This window comes from Zonotrichia albicollis, chromosome 8 (genome assembly GCF_047830755.1).
Source record: "Zonotrichia albicollis isolate bZonAlb1 chromosome 8, bZonAlb1.hap1, whole genome shotgun sequence".
NCBI lineage: Eukaryota > Metazoa > Chordata > Aves > Passeriformes > Passerellidae > Zonotrichia > Zonotrichia albicollis.
The window spans coordinates 22337570-22355458 of record NC_133826.1 but is presented as its reverse complement, the minus strand read 5'-3'; the positions used below and the strand labels follow the sequence as shown (position 1 = coordinate 22355458).

Sequence of the window (17889 nt, the reverse complement as noted above, 5' to 3'; positions counted from 1 at the left end):
GCTATTTGAACATACAACAAGACAGTGCCTCTAGGAATATACATTCAAAATTCATTTTAAAGGAAAAAAATATCCCATTAAATGGCTACAGCTCATTCTTTATCCAAATTTGAGCACTGGAGGATAACCACAGAAGACCTATATATGCTCAAATCAGAAATCTTCACATTTTTTTCTGCGGTGCTGAGATGATTCACAACTTTTTCCACATTGTCAAACTCATTTTTATAGCACTAATGCCAGTACAACAGTAACTTGTAACTCTAAGATGTCTCAAACAGATTAGTTCTTCTGGCTCTTGAAGCACTTTTAATAAATACTTCCTTTGAAATGGTAGTGTGGCTCTTTGTACTCTGAATTCTAACCAGCATGAGTTCATTTTTTCATTGACAGTTTTGAGAGTTACTAAAAATGGAACTACACCGACCTCAAACAATAAAATAAAATTAAAAAAAAAAAAGGCAAAAACACTTTCTGAACACTCCTGGCAAAGAGAAGCGTTTTCATTTAATGCCTGGAAGCATTACTTCTTTTCCTTCCCTACTGTGTTTTTCTCTTTTCCTTCTTATTCTGGCATCTGAGGAGTTACCAGAGAGAAAATAAGTGGTTTCCCTGCAGTCAGGGCAGATAAGGAAGTCAACAATGAATCCTGCAAATTCCTTTGTGGTACCAAAACCACACCTTAATATTTCCTTTACTTGACAGACTGTAAGTAATTATGACAAATTCCTGGTCTTGTCTTCCTCCTGATCAACTCCAATTGCTACATCCCATCCACAACAGATCACATGTTTAACAAAACATGAGTTTGGAAAGACAATATTTAAGAAAAAATTGCACCAAAAGAATATTGAACAGATCAAAGAAAATGGTAGGGCAGAAATAAAACAGAAGATTTGAGAAGAGCAAGCACTGGGAAGTTCAGGCATACTTAGAGGAGAAATGTGAGAAAGAGGAAGAAAATGTCAAAATGGCTTAGACAAGTTCTCTTTGCATTATGAAAGCAACAAAAAGGTGACATGATAAACTGTAGAAAAATTCAGGAAGAGAGGAAAATATTTTGCCCACTGTTATCACATCACTGTGCAAACAGACAGCCCTTCAATTTTAGGAAAGATGATTCTTTGGGATACATCCAAAACTAACTCACACATTTTACATTTAAAATAGAAATGACTGAAAAACAGAACAGAGAATATTCTTCTTCTTTTCTTTCTTTTTTTTTCCTTTAACATTTTCCCCACAAACTTTGATGGAAATTAGCCCTGGTAGTTTTAGTGGGGTTTTGATTTTTACAGAAATTAAATCTGGTGGATACTCAGGTCTCCAATCCTAACCTACCCAATTCAAAGTGCACACACACATGCAGAGAAGGCTTCTCCTGATTTCACTTCATGAATTGGCTCAGGGGTTTGCTTCAGAAGCTGCTGTATATTCTGTTTAAATCCAGCGGTTCTAATAGGAAAATTTCCCTTGCAAGGAGGATTAAAATACTCTTTTTTCCAGGAACACAAGCAATTTACTTGAAATGCCAAAGACCCTACACAACTGAGACACAGTGTGCAGGCACAGGTTTATCAGAGCCCAAAGGCAGAGTACTGCCTGAGGCCTCTGGTGTTTATAGATTAGGTATGTCTACTGCATCTTTGTAGGATTCCCCTCCATCTTTAGTGGGCTTCATCTTCTAATCATTTTTCTACACCAGCTGTTCTTTGAATAACCTTCGACTTCCTGAATAAGCTCCCATTTTTCTTCATACATAATTTCTCTTTTTTTTTTTTAAGATCAAGTCTTTCTTAGGGAAAAAGAACAAAACCAACTAGAAAAAAAAGAATTTAAATGACAATGAAGACGATCATGCTGCAGCCAGGATAATTATCAAAACTTGCTGAATGCCTAGCTGAGAACATATAACAACACACTTTGCTCATTTGTCACTGTTTTACAGGCTGCACATTTCTGACTGATGCTATTCCCTAACCACACATCCTGCTTTCTATGTTTGTATATTTATTCCTTTCATCATGAATCACCTTATAGCTGTCTTTATAGAATCTTGTACTATTGATTAAAAAAAAATGAACAATTTATCAACACCTGCTGTACAACAAGACTTCCAGATCATCCACTGTGGTGATATTACCAATGAAGAATATGCTTGCCACAATATTAGTATAAAAACAAGAGGCAAAGAAGCCATTGGGTGGGACAGAGATATTTATTATTTTTGTTGCTATATGAATTTTCTTTTATGAAAATAAAAATATTTCCATGCAAGAAACTCTTGCAGAAGTTGCTGAAATAATAAAATTTAGTAATTTCATTAGATTTTAATATTAATAACTTTCATAACATAGTCATGGGGCAAAAAACCCAAACCCAATACTAATTAATAGTTTGCTGTCATTACAAACAGTGAAATAATCCATCAGTCCTGCATGTATAAACTTTCCTTTGAGGATTAATTATAGATAGAACATAGGATTTTCGCGCTTTCAGAATCAGTAACTTTAGATCAGTCTCTTATAAGAGACTGAGAATTTTTTTTCCCCAAGCAAAAAACTCGGCTATCTCTAAAATATTATTAAATAACTACCTAAAATCTTGCATTGAAAAGGATTAAAGGAATAGAATGCACATGTTAAGAGGACATACATGGGTAGCTCTTCAATTGTTTTGATCTGGTGGTTTTTTTATAACATCAATGTTCAGCAAAGTTTTATTGATAGTTTTTCCCACATTTTCAATCCCAAAACGGATAAAAAACCAACATGTCCAACAGGACCACCTGGTAAAATACTCTATATCAAAAATAAGGTGATACAGAGAATTAGCATGACATTCCACGCTCTACAACTGCTGTTGAGTATTCCTGTCACAGAGGCAATCTAATCACCAAGCCACCAGTTGGGTGAAGGCTTCCACCCTGTTATCATTAGCATCTGCCTCTCCACAGCTGAACAGAAGAGCTTTTTTATTATTATTCTAACATAAAAAAAAGTTCAATCGCATGTTTCCAACCTGGTCTCCAAAGTCCTCCGGGAACTTCCACAGTACCACTGGATCTGTAAATAATTGACAGACAGCATTAATCAGAGGCAAAGGAACAGAGTATTACAGTCAGGGTACATTAATATTAAAGAGAGGGTCAGCTTAGCGTCAAGCTTTGCGGCAAGTGCAAAAATATATCTAAAAACTAAGGAAGATACTGGATTATTAAAAGACTTATTTCATATTTATGAAAGTGCATGTTTATTGTTTTACATATGGCAGCAGGTTATAATGTACAGAACTCTTAATATTCAATTCTTTATTCCTGAAATATCTCATTCTTTAAGCACATTTAATTTTCTCTTTTTAATTCAATTAAGAAATAAAGAGATAGAAAACCTCTTTTCATCCCAGGAAAAAAGAACAGAAAATTATAAGATGGGAAAAAAAGGCCTTTATGAAAGTACAGAAAAACATCCTTTGTGGTTTTAAAGATAGTACCAATGTAACCAGCACTCCCAATGCACGGAGTTGGGGTGCATGGTTCAGCATTTTCTGCTCAGACCCATTTAAAACCAGCATTTCAATACGTCGAAGTTTTCACTAACCACTTGTAAACTGCTAATTATAAAAATAATCCGTTATTTAGGCTACATATTAGTCTGAACTTAATATTGTTTTGAAAGCCTCTGTCACAAGGATTGGAACCATAACCTTTCAACAAAAACACAAACCATGAGCTTCATCCTGCCTCCCCCCGCCCAAGCTGTTAATGTCCTTTGACACAAACCCTTCCCCAGGTGCTACTGTTACACGGCCACAAACACCCACGAAGCCTCACAGGCTTCTAAACAACAGATTAGCAGCGATGTTTGTCCACCTGCCCAAAGTGAAATTATCCGCCTTCCTGCCAGGGAGACCCAGGGCAGTGCCAGAGCTGGACCAGAGGCAGAGCTCTCCAATTCCTGCTCATGTCCCAGCTGCGCCACTGACCACACGGCCAGCAGCAGCTCGGGGTGCCTGAGGGCAGGAAAACAGAAGAGAAGCAACAGTGAGTGCCAGGACACCGCCTGATGGGAACTGCCACCTCTTGTCTGTCCCAGGAGCTGCTGGATCCCTGTCCTCCAAGGAGCCAGTGTCTGGGAAACTTTTCAGATTTCCACTTCAGGCTCTAATACCATCACTATGTGGTAACTCAGAAACGTCCTTCTCATTGCTAGGTTTGACATCAGAACCACCGGGTTTTCCACTCTTGGCAATGTACAGAGGTTTCTACTCTTCTTCAGGCCCCATAGATGTTTGCTGGTGCAAACTGGAGGTTTAATAAGAAGGGAAATGCCACTGCTGGTGGTGTCATTCCCCGCTTCTGATCTCAAATCCTGCTGTTCAGCACAGAGGTGTCGCATGTGTGTACATTTGCTGCTGGCCCAGCCACCAGGAGCTGGAGACCCAAATCAGCACTCCCCTCGATCCCAGGCCAGATCTTAAACCCACAGGAGAACATTTCAAATGTGTTACAAAATTGAACTTGTTAATCAACTCAATGCAATTTAAACCTAATTTGTATCCAATCCAAATCTGAGTGAGATGTTCTATAAAAATTGAGGCATTTGACTCTACTTGTTGGACAAGCTTATTTTTTCTCCTAAGAACATCCAGGAAGGGTTCTACAGCTATTATTTAATAAAATATGCGTATTTTGCACAATGAATCTTCCTCCATTACTACAGGGAGTAGTAATGAAGAACTTTTGAAGGCAGATACAAAACAAGACATAAGATACTAAGTTTATAAGAATATGAGAGCAAATAAATACTTATAACAAAGACCTTTTTGTCCTGATCTATTTTGTGCATATTTAAATTGCAAACAAATCTCTATAATGATCAGGTACAAGAGCAGTTTGACTATCCTGTAAAGGAACTGTTGCTTTTATTCCAAATTAGTATCATGAAAAGGAAAGCAGCTACATATCAACAATTATCCCTGATAAATCCAAAGAGCAGCAAGTACAGTAATGTATCAAATACTCGATGTTAAGTAACTTATAAATTACTTGCTCAAAAGCACTAAAAACTTGCAGAATCCAAAAAATACTTCCACAGAGCTTGTAAATCTAATGCCTTATGTCCACAAACATTTCAAGCATCAATTTCTCTTTGAAAGAGCAATCCCTCTGCACTCCCACTCCCAGGTACTTGTTGGTGAAGCTGTAGCACTGTCTGTCTCCTGCTGGTGCAGACTGTCACAGCTACAGATGAGGGAACTGACCGAGATCAAACCAACTGTCTGAAACTTTCCATGGCAGCATTAACTAGATCAGTTCCCCAAAACCATTGGGTTTGCACCAGAAAAAAAGGAAGAAAAACTGGGGAATAGGGACTTGTGGTGAGAAAAAAGCAGGCCTGCTTCATGCGGCAGCACTCCAGCATCAAGCATTTGCTCCAGCTCGTGCAATACAAGCTGGTTACCAGCTGCCTCTAGTTCCGTTTCTTATCACCCATTTCTTGTTCACAACTTCCCAAGCTTGCAGTACCATTTATAGTTGCCTCTATTGCAAAACCCAGCCTGTGGCCTGCGAGGAGGTGAGGGGACCGCTCTGCGGCGAGGCCAGGCTGCCGGAGCATCGCCAGCCAGGAGCTCAGCAGCATCGCCTCCTACCAGCAGCCAAGCCAGGCCGATGATTCTGGCAGATGTGAACTACAGTTACATGAGAAACAGTCAGTATAGCGAATGCTTTAGTAACACAGTAACAAAATCATTGAGGTTTCTGAAATCTGACAGAAATGTAATTTCTTTTGTTCACTCTCCTTAGTGCAAATGTAAATAGGAAGCAGATCTCAATAGCAAAACCTCCAGGCGTTATTTTAAAAGGTCAGAGTCATGAGCAAAGTACAATCTCAGAATTAAGCAAAACTTTGGGCTCGGGTCAAAACATGGGTAAAATTTACACATTAATGAGGTGCCAACAGAGCTAACAGCATTTCACAGGGCCACCCTTTATCTACAGACAACAAGACCAACAGCTACAATAAGTTCTTTTGGTGCCCTGATATCACAACAGATGAAAAACCCCTAAAACTTGAATTTAGTGTCCTGCTCATCTTGTCGTCTTCACTTCATACTAAGGCTGTCATACTACTCCAGCCTCACCTGAAATGGTAAACACAAATCTAAAGTAAATTCTAGTTCACTCAACTATAGGTATAACAACATTTACTTTTCTATCATGAACAGATATTTATATCATGAGAGGATAATTAAATTCATGTGATCTAAACAGGAAGAACAATGCTTTTTATACTCCTTCATGAAAACAAAAAAGAGCCAACATTAAAAAAATTCCTAATTCAATCCAAGACAAACATTTGGTGCTACACTCAGCAAAAATTACACGCCTTCAAGACTTGTCCCACTGCTTTGAGCTGGGTTTTGCAGCTGTTATTACTGGCTTTTAACTGGTTATTTTAGTAGGTACTTGCCATACATTTATTAAGTAAGAAAATCTGATGTGACTTGTGCTTCAAAAAGGAAAGTTACTATATTCTTTTTATGCCTTTACTCTCTGAAGCCAAACCCTAACACCTATAAAAAGCCTCAGGATTTTATGATAATTATCCAAGTCTGAGATTGGAGGTTTTTTCAAAAGATTATGTTGGTTTCTGCTTTTGGAGCTAGGCTCAGGAAGCATCTGACACATCTTTGGGACAACTTCTCAAAAGGGCTGCAGAAGAAGAAACAAAAGGGTACTGATTCAGAAATAAAAAGAGAAAGTATAATCCAATTCTGCAACTGCATGCATGGTATCCTCAGGTTTACAAAGACTGAGTTTTCTTTTCCCTGAGGATTACTTTCCAGATACTCTGTCTGATCTGGCAATGTTAGGTCAATTTTATGCTGATTTTATGGGTGAGAGGATGAGAACCGCTCAGAAACCGCTCTGTTGTTGTAGTCAGCTGAGGAACTACTGAGTTTCTCCTCATTCACTTTTTCTAACAGACTTTTCAGGACAAATGTTTTGCATCAATTCTAAGTAAATGTAGTAGTAAAAGGAAATTGTCAAGTGCACACATAAAACAGTTTGTGTGGTGCATGCATAAATGTCTATATACTGTTGCATGTGTAAATGGATATTTTCATGTAAAACATCACGTTTTCTATGCCTACAACATCCAGGACAGAAATCTCAGCACCTGCCAGTGACACTTGAACATTCCTTTGCTAAATATCCTACAGCTTTGGAAAGGACATCTCCCTTGGTACTAGCCAGATGAGAGACAATCATGGAACGGTTTGCTGAGGTACCAAAAGAATGCAGTATAATTACAACGAGAAAAAGCAAGTCATGTGCAATGCTTAAAAAAATTGTATTCAAGATGTAATCTAGAACTGCTCCAGAAGATAAATGCAGGCAACTATGACACCCACTAAGACAAAAGGAAAACATATGCAGATTCTCAAGGTAATTTCTCTCCAAAAACCTATTCCTGTAGAGACAAGGTCATAAAGCATGTCATCTGTATTTTCAGGAAAACAACTTCTAACACAGTTTAACTTCTGTAACAAACTGAAGAAAATACAAAGGTACTATTTCTCATGACAGAGTAGACTAGCAAAGAAGTACATTCTAAACTATGAAAAAAAAAAAAAAGAATGTCTTCTGGCTTGTAATCTTCCCCAAAACTGACAAGTTAAATACACTCTAAAAATACTCTTCAAAATCATCAAGCTTGCAGATTATAAATGCCACACAAAAATACAATAGGATAAGGTAATAAGCACACATTCAATTCGGCAATGGAACAGAAATTACCAACACATGCTGAGAAACATGATCTTGGGAAATTCTCTTGGATAGCAAGAGAATATTTCAGACAGGGAAACACAGCTAAGGTAAAATGAAACAGATTAACTAAGGAGTCCATTATTCTGGAGAGAGAAGGAATCTTCATCCCTGTTGGTTGCACTGAGCAGAATAAAGACTGCCAGAGTTGGTCATGCTTGGGACAGAGGAATGGACTGGATATCTGCTCAGTATTCCTCCAGTTATATTTTCTCTGATGCTGTACAGATTTTCATTGGAAAAAAGCTGTCAGAGCAGAAAGGAAAGAAGAGACTGGGGCCAGGAGTTAAGGGGGTGGGAAAGAAATAAAATGAGGGAAAGGAAGGTAGCAAAGCAAAACTTATTGCAGACTGTTCCTCTTTCTTGTCTGGAAAAAACAAATGCCACATTTTTTTGTCCACATTATGTGAACATGAGAAAGATAATTTCAGATTTATTAACTACAATCATTATCTCAGGGAACAGCTTGATAAACACACATTTAGACACTACATAGAATGGACTTTGTTAGACAAAGTAGTTTTCAGCAATAAAAAATTAATTCTCTAAGTTTATGATACTGCTATTGTTCAAACACAAAGGTCTCTTACATACCTAAAATAATTTTCCAGAAACACTCAACATTAATTCTAGTGATTCTAGCTTTTGTATCGATATAGAATTTAATACTCAACCAAATCACTACAACAGTGATTCAGAAACAAAATAAGAGATGAACTATAATGTGCAACCCAAGGATTTTTACAGATGAAGTCATCTGATGAAAAAAGCAGCATTCACATAAAACAGTAACTTCTTGCAAAAAAAGATTTCTGTATATCATATTAAAATTTGCCTGTTCACAATTTCATACATGAAGTGCCAAAAATGGAGTAGAATGGGAGGCCCTGCTGCCAGAAGGGACAGTGGTCTTCAGCTCCCTGGTTTGGGGATCAAAGTGGAGCACCAGCCAGGAGCAGGAGGAAGAGGAGCAGGATGCCATGGAAAAGGGGAGAAGAAGGGAGTTACAGTATTTTCCAAGCATCAGTAACCAAAAGAAAGAGCAAGAGAAAAATACATCGAAGCAATTTGATTTTAAAAAGCTAAAACTAAGGAACAGCTACTAACTTCTCCAGCGCCTAAAACCTGTCAGATTAAAGATACTATGCAAATGAAGGTGCCACTACAGAAAATACCTTAAAGTACACTTTTATACAAATCATGAAGCAAAAGAAATTGTATTTACAAAGCTGTATCAAATCTTAACCATCCAGCACCATCAACTCTTTTACTCACACTTGACTCACAAGTGAGACTTCCTTAACTGCCTCCACAATTTCAAACAGTTCCTACTTCAGCAAACGAACAAGACAAAAATGTCAACATCCTTGACAGCATCAGTTACAGAAAAATATCAACAAGTTGCAATAATTGTTTTTGCCAGTTTTTCCTGCTATATATAAATGCACTGAGATTCTTCAGGGTCTCTGGATGGGATTTGCCTTTCAAAATATGCCACAGCACAGCAACCCAGTGTCTCCTGTCCCTTCTCCCTCACCCACACCAGTGGCCTCTGCCTTGTCTTCAACTGATTGCAAAGCTTATGCCTCACTTTGAAAAATTATTTAGGCATCGAAGGTACCCATCTCACACTGGCATCAAAAGTGATATCTGGAGTGTGTGACTTTTGACATTTTTCCTTCCAACTTCTCTCATAGAAAATAAAGTGTGAATTAAATGACAACGGAGTCAACAAACACGCTAAATAGTGACCTTTGGGAAATGGAAAATAAAACTTTACTAGCCTCAGTTACAATCACTGTACCTGTTATTTGTATGTCTTTGGGACTGCACATTTGTCAATCAGAAATGTGATTTTTTTATCAGGTTCAGAAACATAATTACAAAGACCTTACTGGCAGGACAAAAACATCTTTCTTCCATTAGGAATCTATTCCTAAGGAACTGTTTTAAACTGCAGTAATAACACCTGCAACTGAAGTAATTTCTGTAGGACGTATGCTTGAAAAATGCTCCCAGTCACAAGTAGCACAAATTACTCACGGACTTATCAGTTGGCTCAGAATTTAATTACAGCTTCCTATAAACACATAATACTTAGCAGATTATTTTAAGATCCCAGTGCTCACACCATGTTTGTGGAAATCCAGAATTTTGTTTCTAATACACATGAAAAAAAAGGTGCAATCCACATCTACAAGAGTCACTCAGCCCTTCATAAAAACCACACACACACAGACCACGATGTTCTCTACTCTCTACAAAAACCACTCTCATTTGAGGTCAGTGGGTCCAGCTCAGTCAGCCCCATCCCATCACTGTAACTCCACAACTTGGAAGTGCTGGCCATTGCTGTCCCACTGAGGCATTAACAGCTCACCATCCAGACTGAAGTGTGACAATCTGACATTTCCACAGCACACTGCAAAGCCACACACAGGATTTGCTGATCGTACAGTTTATCACAGAATTATTTTCAAATAATTCTACTTTTATGTGATAAAGGTTGCTCAAGGTTTTCAGAAAGGTGAGAACAATGTGCAAATACTGACCTCCCAACTAATCACATGCAAGGTTCAGCCAAGTACATTGTACACAAATAGGACTTTGTCAGGTTTTGCACCCAAAACTTCCTCCAGTCTCTCAGATTTCCCTGTCTGTAAGGCACTTGAACTAGGAAATAAGTACTTCTTACTCTTTTACAGGCAGAGAGATGGTTAAAAGCTCTAGCCACAACTTGACATCTCCTTCAGAGCTGCAGGTGAATCCCTTTTTGCCCAAGAATTTGTCCCACTGAAGGACAGAGCAGTGAGTCATTTCAGCTTAGTACAAGACAGAAAGAAAGGGTCCTTTTGGCTGCAATGCTATTAGCCATGCTTCAGGCTAAAACCTTAATCAGGGTGAGAGTTCATTGCACAGACAGTGCACAGATAAAGTGAGTATGTTCAGTCTTTATTTGGTGTCTTCACAAGATAAGCAGGGATTTCTTTTACCTGGTAAGTCTTTAGAATGACCTTGTAAAGTATGGAAACGACTGTATACCTTTAGAAGCCATATTAGTCCTAATTTTCCTACTTCTAAATTGTAATGATGAGTGAATCATGAGAACAAGGATCTAAGAACTAAGGCAGCAGAAGAAGAAAGAAGCAAGTGGGCACCAGTCATGCCTCCAGTCATTCCTAATGTTTAAGGAGGGTATACAAAAAAAAAAAAAAAAATCAACTTCTGCTGTCCCTGGGTCTCTTGTTCAAAGAAATTTAAAGGAGACAGGCAGTGTTGTGATCTACTGAAATGAACAGTAACTGATAAGACTAAGAGCATTCACCTTCGCAAGCAAACACAAGTTTTACACCCTCCCTGTAAGAATGAGAAAGTAACTTACCACACTCCCTTGCAAACCGACATTATGCAGGGGTTTTAAATAAGGATATAGGCGTTAAAGTCCTTAAAAACTATTGTGGGCTACATTAAATTTTCCAACATTTGGAAATATGCAATATTGACTTTAAAAGAAAGCTAGAAAAGTTCATTATTACCAAGCAATATGTACCAAGTAGGAAGAAGCAAAACTCCTGCCCTGCCAAGTGCACTAGGACTGGACCATCACTTGCTCTTCCACATCAGTGATGTCTGACCAGAGAGAACCATTTAACTCACAGACCGCACTGTTATATTTGCTTTGTGGAACCCACACACACTGCATATAGAAAAATAAAAAAGCTTTTGGCACATGACAAAAACTACATCTCACTACATTATGAATACCTGAGTTACTGCCTCCTGATTTACTCCAAGAAAAACAAATTTGGTATCAGCTTGGACATGAAACCAGAGATTTATGTGACCCTCTAAATCAAACCGACTGACTGCAGAAAACGCAGAGTGATATCTAAGCCATTTTTGACAGACATTTTCCAAAAATAATGCAAAATAAATCCTACATTAGAGTTAGCATGCCTTAAAAATGAATTAAACTAGTAAAAAAGTTAAACCAAAAGCTTCATCCTTCTGCAAGCTTTTTTCTCTAAGCATTAGCTAGTCCAGTCTTTAGCTACTTCAAGAAAAAATGAGTGTTGCAGGGGAACTCCCTCGAACTCCCTCTTGGCCAAAGATGATATAATGACTATCTGTTTACATCACTTCTTGCCTGAACAGTGCAGCAACATTCCTTCCACTCTCCGCTGGTGAGGACCACATCCTGGGCACAGCCCAGCGGCTGGTACTTGACAGCATGACTTTCCACTAAATTATACCCCTTGCCTTAAATACTGACTAGCACAAGCAGTAAAATGTATTACTCAATAATTAACAGGTAAGTAACTACCTATTACTTAACTTACAGGGAGAAATTACTAAAGGCCAGAGTAACAGTGGAATACATAACATCTTCTAAGAGCAATCCCACTGCCACTGTCTTTACAACCAAGGAAAGCTACAGGGAGAAGGGGTTAGATTCTCTCTTCATTGTTCTAGTCTAGACTATTTATCATATTTTATTTAACTAATACAGATACTACTGATCATATACTCACCCCATCCTCCATGATTATGCTGTGAAACAAGACTACAAACTGTGCAATGATATTCTGCTTATGCATGAGAAAGAATGAACATAAAAGTATATTATAAAAGCATAGATTCAAGTTCTTTATTCTTTTTTCATTCTCCAATTACAAATAGCATTTTCTACATGAAATTCAAACCTTTCACGTTTTTTCACATGCTTACTGGCTGTGGTAGGAAGGTACCACAGAACAACACTGCTAACCAGCACCTGGCCTGGACGATTCCTACTCCTCTGAACATCTCCAGCACTACAGCTGAAACATATCCAACTTCAAAAGCTGCAATTATATAAACCAACATTTCATAATCTCAGATATGTAAATTAAAACAAACCTTAGTTACAGAAGCTCCAGAGTTCTAACAACCATGTTGGTTAGCCATAGCTTACATATAGTTTGCTATATATGTAAACAGTTCACAGACTTTCATTTTAAAGTATCTATTTTCTAGCATATTCTGATTCAGTGTTTAATTTTTGCTGTTCATGACACATTAAGCCAGAACAAAGATGAAGGAGCACTGATCAATAAGCACAAATCTTTTTTTGCCTTTCCTTTCTATCTTACCCCAAATCTATTTTAATATCATCAGGGGGAAAAATAAAACTCATCAGTCACCTGATGGAGTAATTTAAAACTTAACCAAACAGGGCTAATGGGTGAGAATTGAAATGAAAACACCTTGACAAAGAAAGCAATTTCTTTTCTTCGCACTCTTCAGAAGCCGTGGGTGATCGCTGTAATCGAACCATCAGCGGCGAGGGGCCATCTGTCCCAAGGGCTCTCCACGTGAGCAACAATCAGCAACAAAATATTTTAGAGGCTGGCCCACATGCATTGAGCCCTAATATGTCTATGGCAGGCAGCACACAGCTGAAAATCAGTGTTTTGACATTTTTCCCATACCAATCCTTGAAAGTCAACACTAAACTTTTGATAAGAACAAAACACAAAGAGCAGGTTAAGAGAGGCTGCTTATGGAAGATCAGTGTTACACCAACAGCCGAGATCTCCCCTGTCATGAAGCACTCATGCTTTAGCATTCAAGGGCCATGCCCAGAAAAAGGCTACAGAAAACAACCTTTACACTTGCATTTATGTTATGAGTCCCCTCTCTAGGATTAGTTTTTGAAGCTAATGAAAACATACCAGTCACTTACCAAACCACTCTCACAGAATCACCAGACCTTGAGTTTCTTCCACAAAAAACAAACAAAACATTAGGAATAGGTCTGGCAAACATTTCCAAGGCAGCAACCAGGTGCAATGCATGCTGAGACCCAGGGGCTCAAGCAGAGGCACCGTGGCTTTGGCACCTGACTTCCCAGGGAACACAGATCATTCTAAACCCCATCAAGAACTACAGAAGAGACTGCATGTCACACCCCTCACAAGGATGCTCCCAAACTAGGCACTTTTCCCTTACTAAGCCTTTTAAAAGGGAACACCACACAGGGAAGGCTAATGCAATTTATTTCCTCAGCATTTTCTAACTGAAAAATATATTGATCTTTTATTAAAATCAACTCTGAGACATAGCTGCAACTCTCTGCACCCTTCTCTCCATCTGTTACAAAACTCTGAAGAGTCACAAAGTGGATATAGACGGCAGGAAATTTGTTGTTGTTGAGCTGCATTAACAACATTGGTCCCTCTCTGCTTCAGCAGAGGTTGAACACAGCCCCAGCCAGCAGCACGGCACACTGGGAATTAGAAGAAGCACACTGTTCTCTCAGTCCTGCCACATACCTGTTGCCTGACCTCAAGTCAGCTATTTCAGGTTCCCAAACATCATGACGTCTTTGAAATTTTTTAATTTTTTTTTATAAATTCAGAAGAAATAGCATTTTTAAAAGGGGCATTTCCATGGGGGGGGGGGGGGGCATATTTAGTTATTTTAAAGCACAAGCCACACAAACACATAAAACAAGTAAAGGCAAGTCAAAGGGTTTTCTCACAGGTGTTTACAGTTATCAAGGTCAAAATTTCCAATTATGTGTTGGAGAGGGGTCAGCACTACCAGAGATGTAAACAGCAACCTGAAATACATGAAGAGGCTGTACCAGAATGGTCTTGTGTCCTGCAGCCCTAGAGGCATGAGATCTGGGTTCTGAGTTAGTAATCCCAAAACACATGCAACTGGCAAACTTTCTAAGGTGGTTCTTAATATCACATAATTCAGTGATAACCAGAATACTATTTATTCATAATAGCAAAGTAGAAGGATGATGCAGATGCATTACTTTAATTTACATCCCATCACAAAGTAAGGTGATATGGTTAAAGTGCAGTGATGTTTATCTTACAAAACCTCAATGCCTGATGCCTGTTTTGTCCAGTGAAATCTCAAATAAATCATGCACAAAACAGTGAAAATTAATTTAACAGTGTGATAATAGCAGACAATATATTTCACTCTAATAGAAAAAGCTAAAGTTCAAAACAACACGCTGCGCTTGCATGGCCCATGAGGGGTCAGAACTCAACACATCCTTTGTAAATTGAGCCTTTCCAGAAGGCAAGGTCAGAAGCTGCCTTCTCCCATTTCAGCAGGCTGCATTCAAACTAGCTGTTCGAAAAGTACAAGAACTTTTTTGTCAGAAGCAGCTCCTTCAACAAAGGCACCCTGCAAGGTAACACTGCTCCACTGGTGGGTGTGCCCACCCAGGCCGGCTGCAAAGCCAGGACACAGCAGCCAGGCAGGGCAGCTCCAGCCGGGCCATCACCCCCTCACAGAGCAAAGGCAGCAGCCCAGGGAGCGCTTCCCACCACACAGAGGAGAAAGGAGAAAGGCAACAGACCTGTACACACTGGGGAAAGCAGTGAGGTGGTTGCAGATGGGAAAATAAAAACCACAGGAAGAGAGCATTGCAGAATGATGGGCCATCCATACGCTTGAACTGAACATTTCCGTCTCTTAAGTAATGATTTTCCTTTCCTAAAAGCATTACAGCAGAAAGAAGTGAGATGAGGCCAGGGAAAGCATGAGTAATGCCTGTGTATGCACCACCCAGCAGTCAAAAAATTAGCAAGGGGAAAAATGATTATATTATTATTGATGTGAAAGAACAAGGAAACACTTATCAATAAATCAACAACAGCACAAATTAAGGTTCTTATTTGAAAATATTGATTTGCCAAATAAATCCGGTGCTAGTATTTCTGAATGCACATATAAACCTGCACAACAGTAACAGCTGTCTACACACAGAACGGACAAGGAGCTAAAATAGATGGTACTAGATGTAACATTACACACTCTATTACATTAATCTGTATGAAAAGTTTCATTAAAGGTTCTTCTCTCAACCACTGTCCCTCTCTCACTGCCCAATTTCTCCATGGTCAGTGTTGCATGGAAGGGTTTGATGCTATTGGAAGGGCTACGTTGTTCTGGCTTAATTCTCTGTGTACTTCAGCTTCTCCCCTGACACAGCTGATTACACAAACCTCAGATTTCCTACAAGCCCCACATCACTAATCACTTCTACTCATTTCACACCCATGCTCTGTCCTCCTGCACATTCTCCATCCCCACCAGTAACACAGTGCTGCTGCCATGGCTGCAGGTTCACCACTGGAAGGCTTAAGAGGACAGCTCAGTGCATCAGTAGAGTTTGATAACAACTTGGTTACCACATGGAGCTTTTCTCTTTATTCTTTGTTTTGTTCCTCAAAATGAAAGACATTCACCCCTGGGAGCACAGCTGAGCTCTATACATGCATGTAAGAACCTAGACCAGCACAGTGTACAGTTGGAATCAATGCTAAAAGCTGAAAGCAAAATAATTTGTGACCTAAGGAAATTAGTCATGAAAACATTGATCATTTAACAGGAAATCCAAAAAGGCTAAGAATTAAGAAGGCTAAGAATTAATCACAGGTGTCAACCAATCTTCATTAGAGATGCAAAAGAATTTTTGGGAAAAACATTTAAATGCTTTCAGACAAGCCAGTTCCTGTATTAAAATACACTGTGCTGCTGCAAAAAACAATCACTACCCATGCACACATAGCTCCCACCAAGAACAACTCAATATGGAGCTAGAGAAATCAGAAGTTGCTTTAAAATGCCTAATTCCGTTTTTTTTAATAAAAAAGACTAATCATAATCACTCATGCTGAAAATTTCATAATCAATGGGATAGAATGCACTTGTAAATTATGTCTGCATAAAATAAGGTATCTCCTTATAGCACCTTCTTAATTCATTGTTTTTATAATTAGTAAAAAACCCCACAGGATACGAAAATATTGCTGCACTTTTCAAGTACAAAGACATACATTCTCTCTCAAGCATGCCTCAGATAACTCCTCTCTTATCTTGAGTCCTCCATCACACTGATAAACAAAATCCCTGAACTTTCCAGAGCAGGGCAAATCCACTAATTTCTGAAAATACTAAAAACAGACTTCAAGAATCATGGATGTGCAAGTATCATATCTTAATTTTAAAGAGCTTTCCCAAATGATTTATTATGTTTAAATACTTCATCCCTATCAAACCCATAGATGATCAGGCAAAATCCACAGAATAACATTCTACCTGAAACACTCAAGTGCATCTTCCGTTCTTCAATTCTGGGCAAATTCTGTTTAATGTATTTAGCAATGGTTTGGATGAAGGGATCACCTCCACACTCAACAAGCTTGAAGATGAAACCTAGCTGGGCAGGAGAGCTCATCTGCTAGGAGGGCAGGGAGGCTCTGCAGAGGGATCTGGGCAGGCTGGACTGATGGGCTGAGGCCAGCAGCATGGGGCTCAGTTGGAGCAAAGTGCCAGGTGAGGACTTGTGTCACAACAGCCCCATGCAGCATTCCAGGCTGGGGCAGAGCGGCTGGAAAGCTGCCTGGTGGAAAAGGACTTGGCAGTGCTGGCTGACAGTGGCTGAACAAGAGCCGCTGGGCACAGGTGGCCAAGAAGGCCAAGGGCATCCTGGCCTGGATCAGGAACAGTGTGGCCAGCAGGGCCAGGGAAGGGATTGGCCCCTGTACTCAGCACTGGCGAGGCAGCGCCTTGAGCTCTGTGTTTGGTTTGGGCCACTCGCTTCAGGAGGGGCATTGAGATGCTGGAGAAAGTGCAGAGAAGGGTAACAGAGCTGGAGAAGGGTCTGGAGCACAGGCCTGATCGGGAGCAGCTGGGAGAGCCAGGGGTGTTTATCCTGGAGAAAAGGAGGCTCAGAGGAGACCTTAAAGATCTCTAGAACTGCCTGACAGGAGGGTGTAAGCAAGTAAGGAGTCTGTCTCTCCTCCCAGGTGAAAAGAGATAGGACAAAGGGAAATGACCTCAAGTTGTACCAGGGGAGGATTAGATAGGATATTAAGAAAAAAAAATATTCATAGAAAAAGTTGTCAAGCACTGGAACAGACTGCCCAGTGAAGTGAGGAGGTCACCATCCCTAAGAGGTATTCCAAGACATGTAGATGTGCTATGGAACATGATGTAGTGGTGGAGGTGGCAGTGCTGGGTTAAGGGGTGGACTCAGTGAT

At 39.4% G+C, this 17889-nt stretch overlaps 1 protein-coding gene across 5 annotated transcripts in view; it reads right to left on the bottom strand.

Annotated features, from left to right (window-relative positions):
* The window catches only part of DENND1B (DENN domain containing 1B), a 207112-nt gene that overhangs the window by 120411 nt on the left and 68812 nt on the right, over positions 1-17889 (bottom strand). For all 5 annotated transcript variants that reach the window (XM_074546242.1, XM_074546244.1, XM_026793472.2 and 2 more), the window contains exon 3: positions 3022-3065. In XM_074546242.1, coding sequence (XP_074402343.1) covers positions 3022-3065 — 44 coding nt within the window. The remainder of the gene's footprint in view (positions 1-3021; positions 3066-17889) is intronic.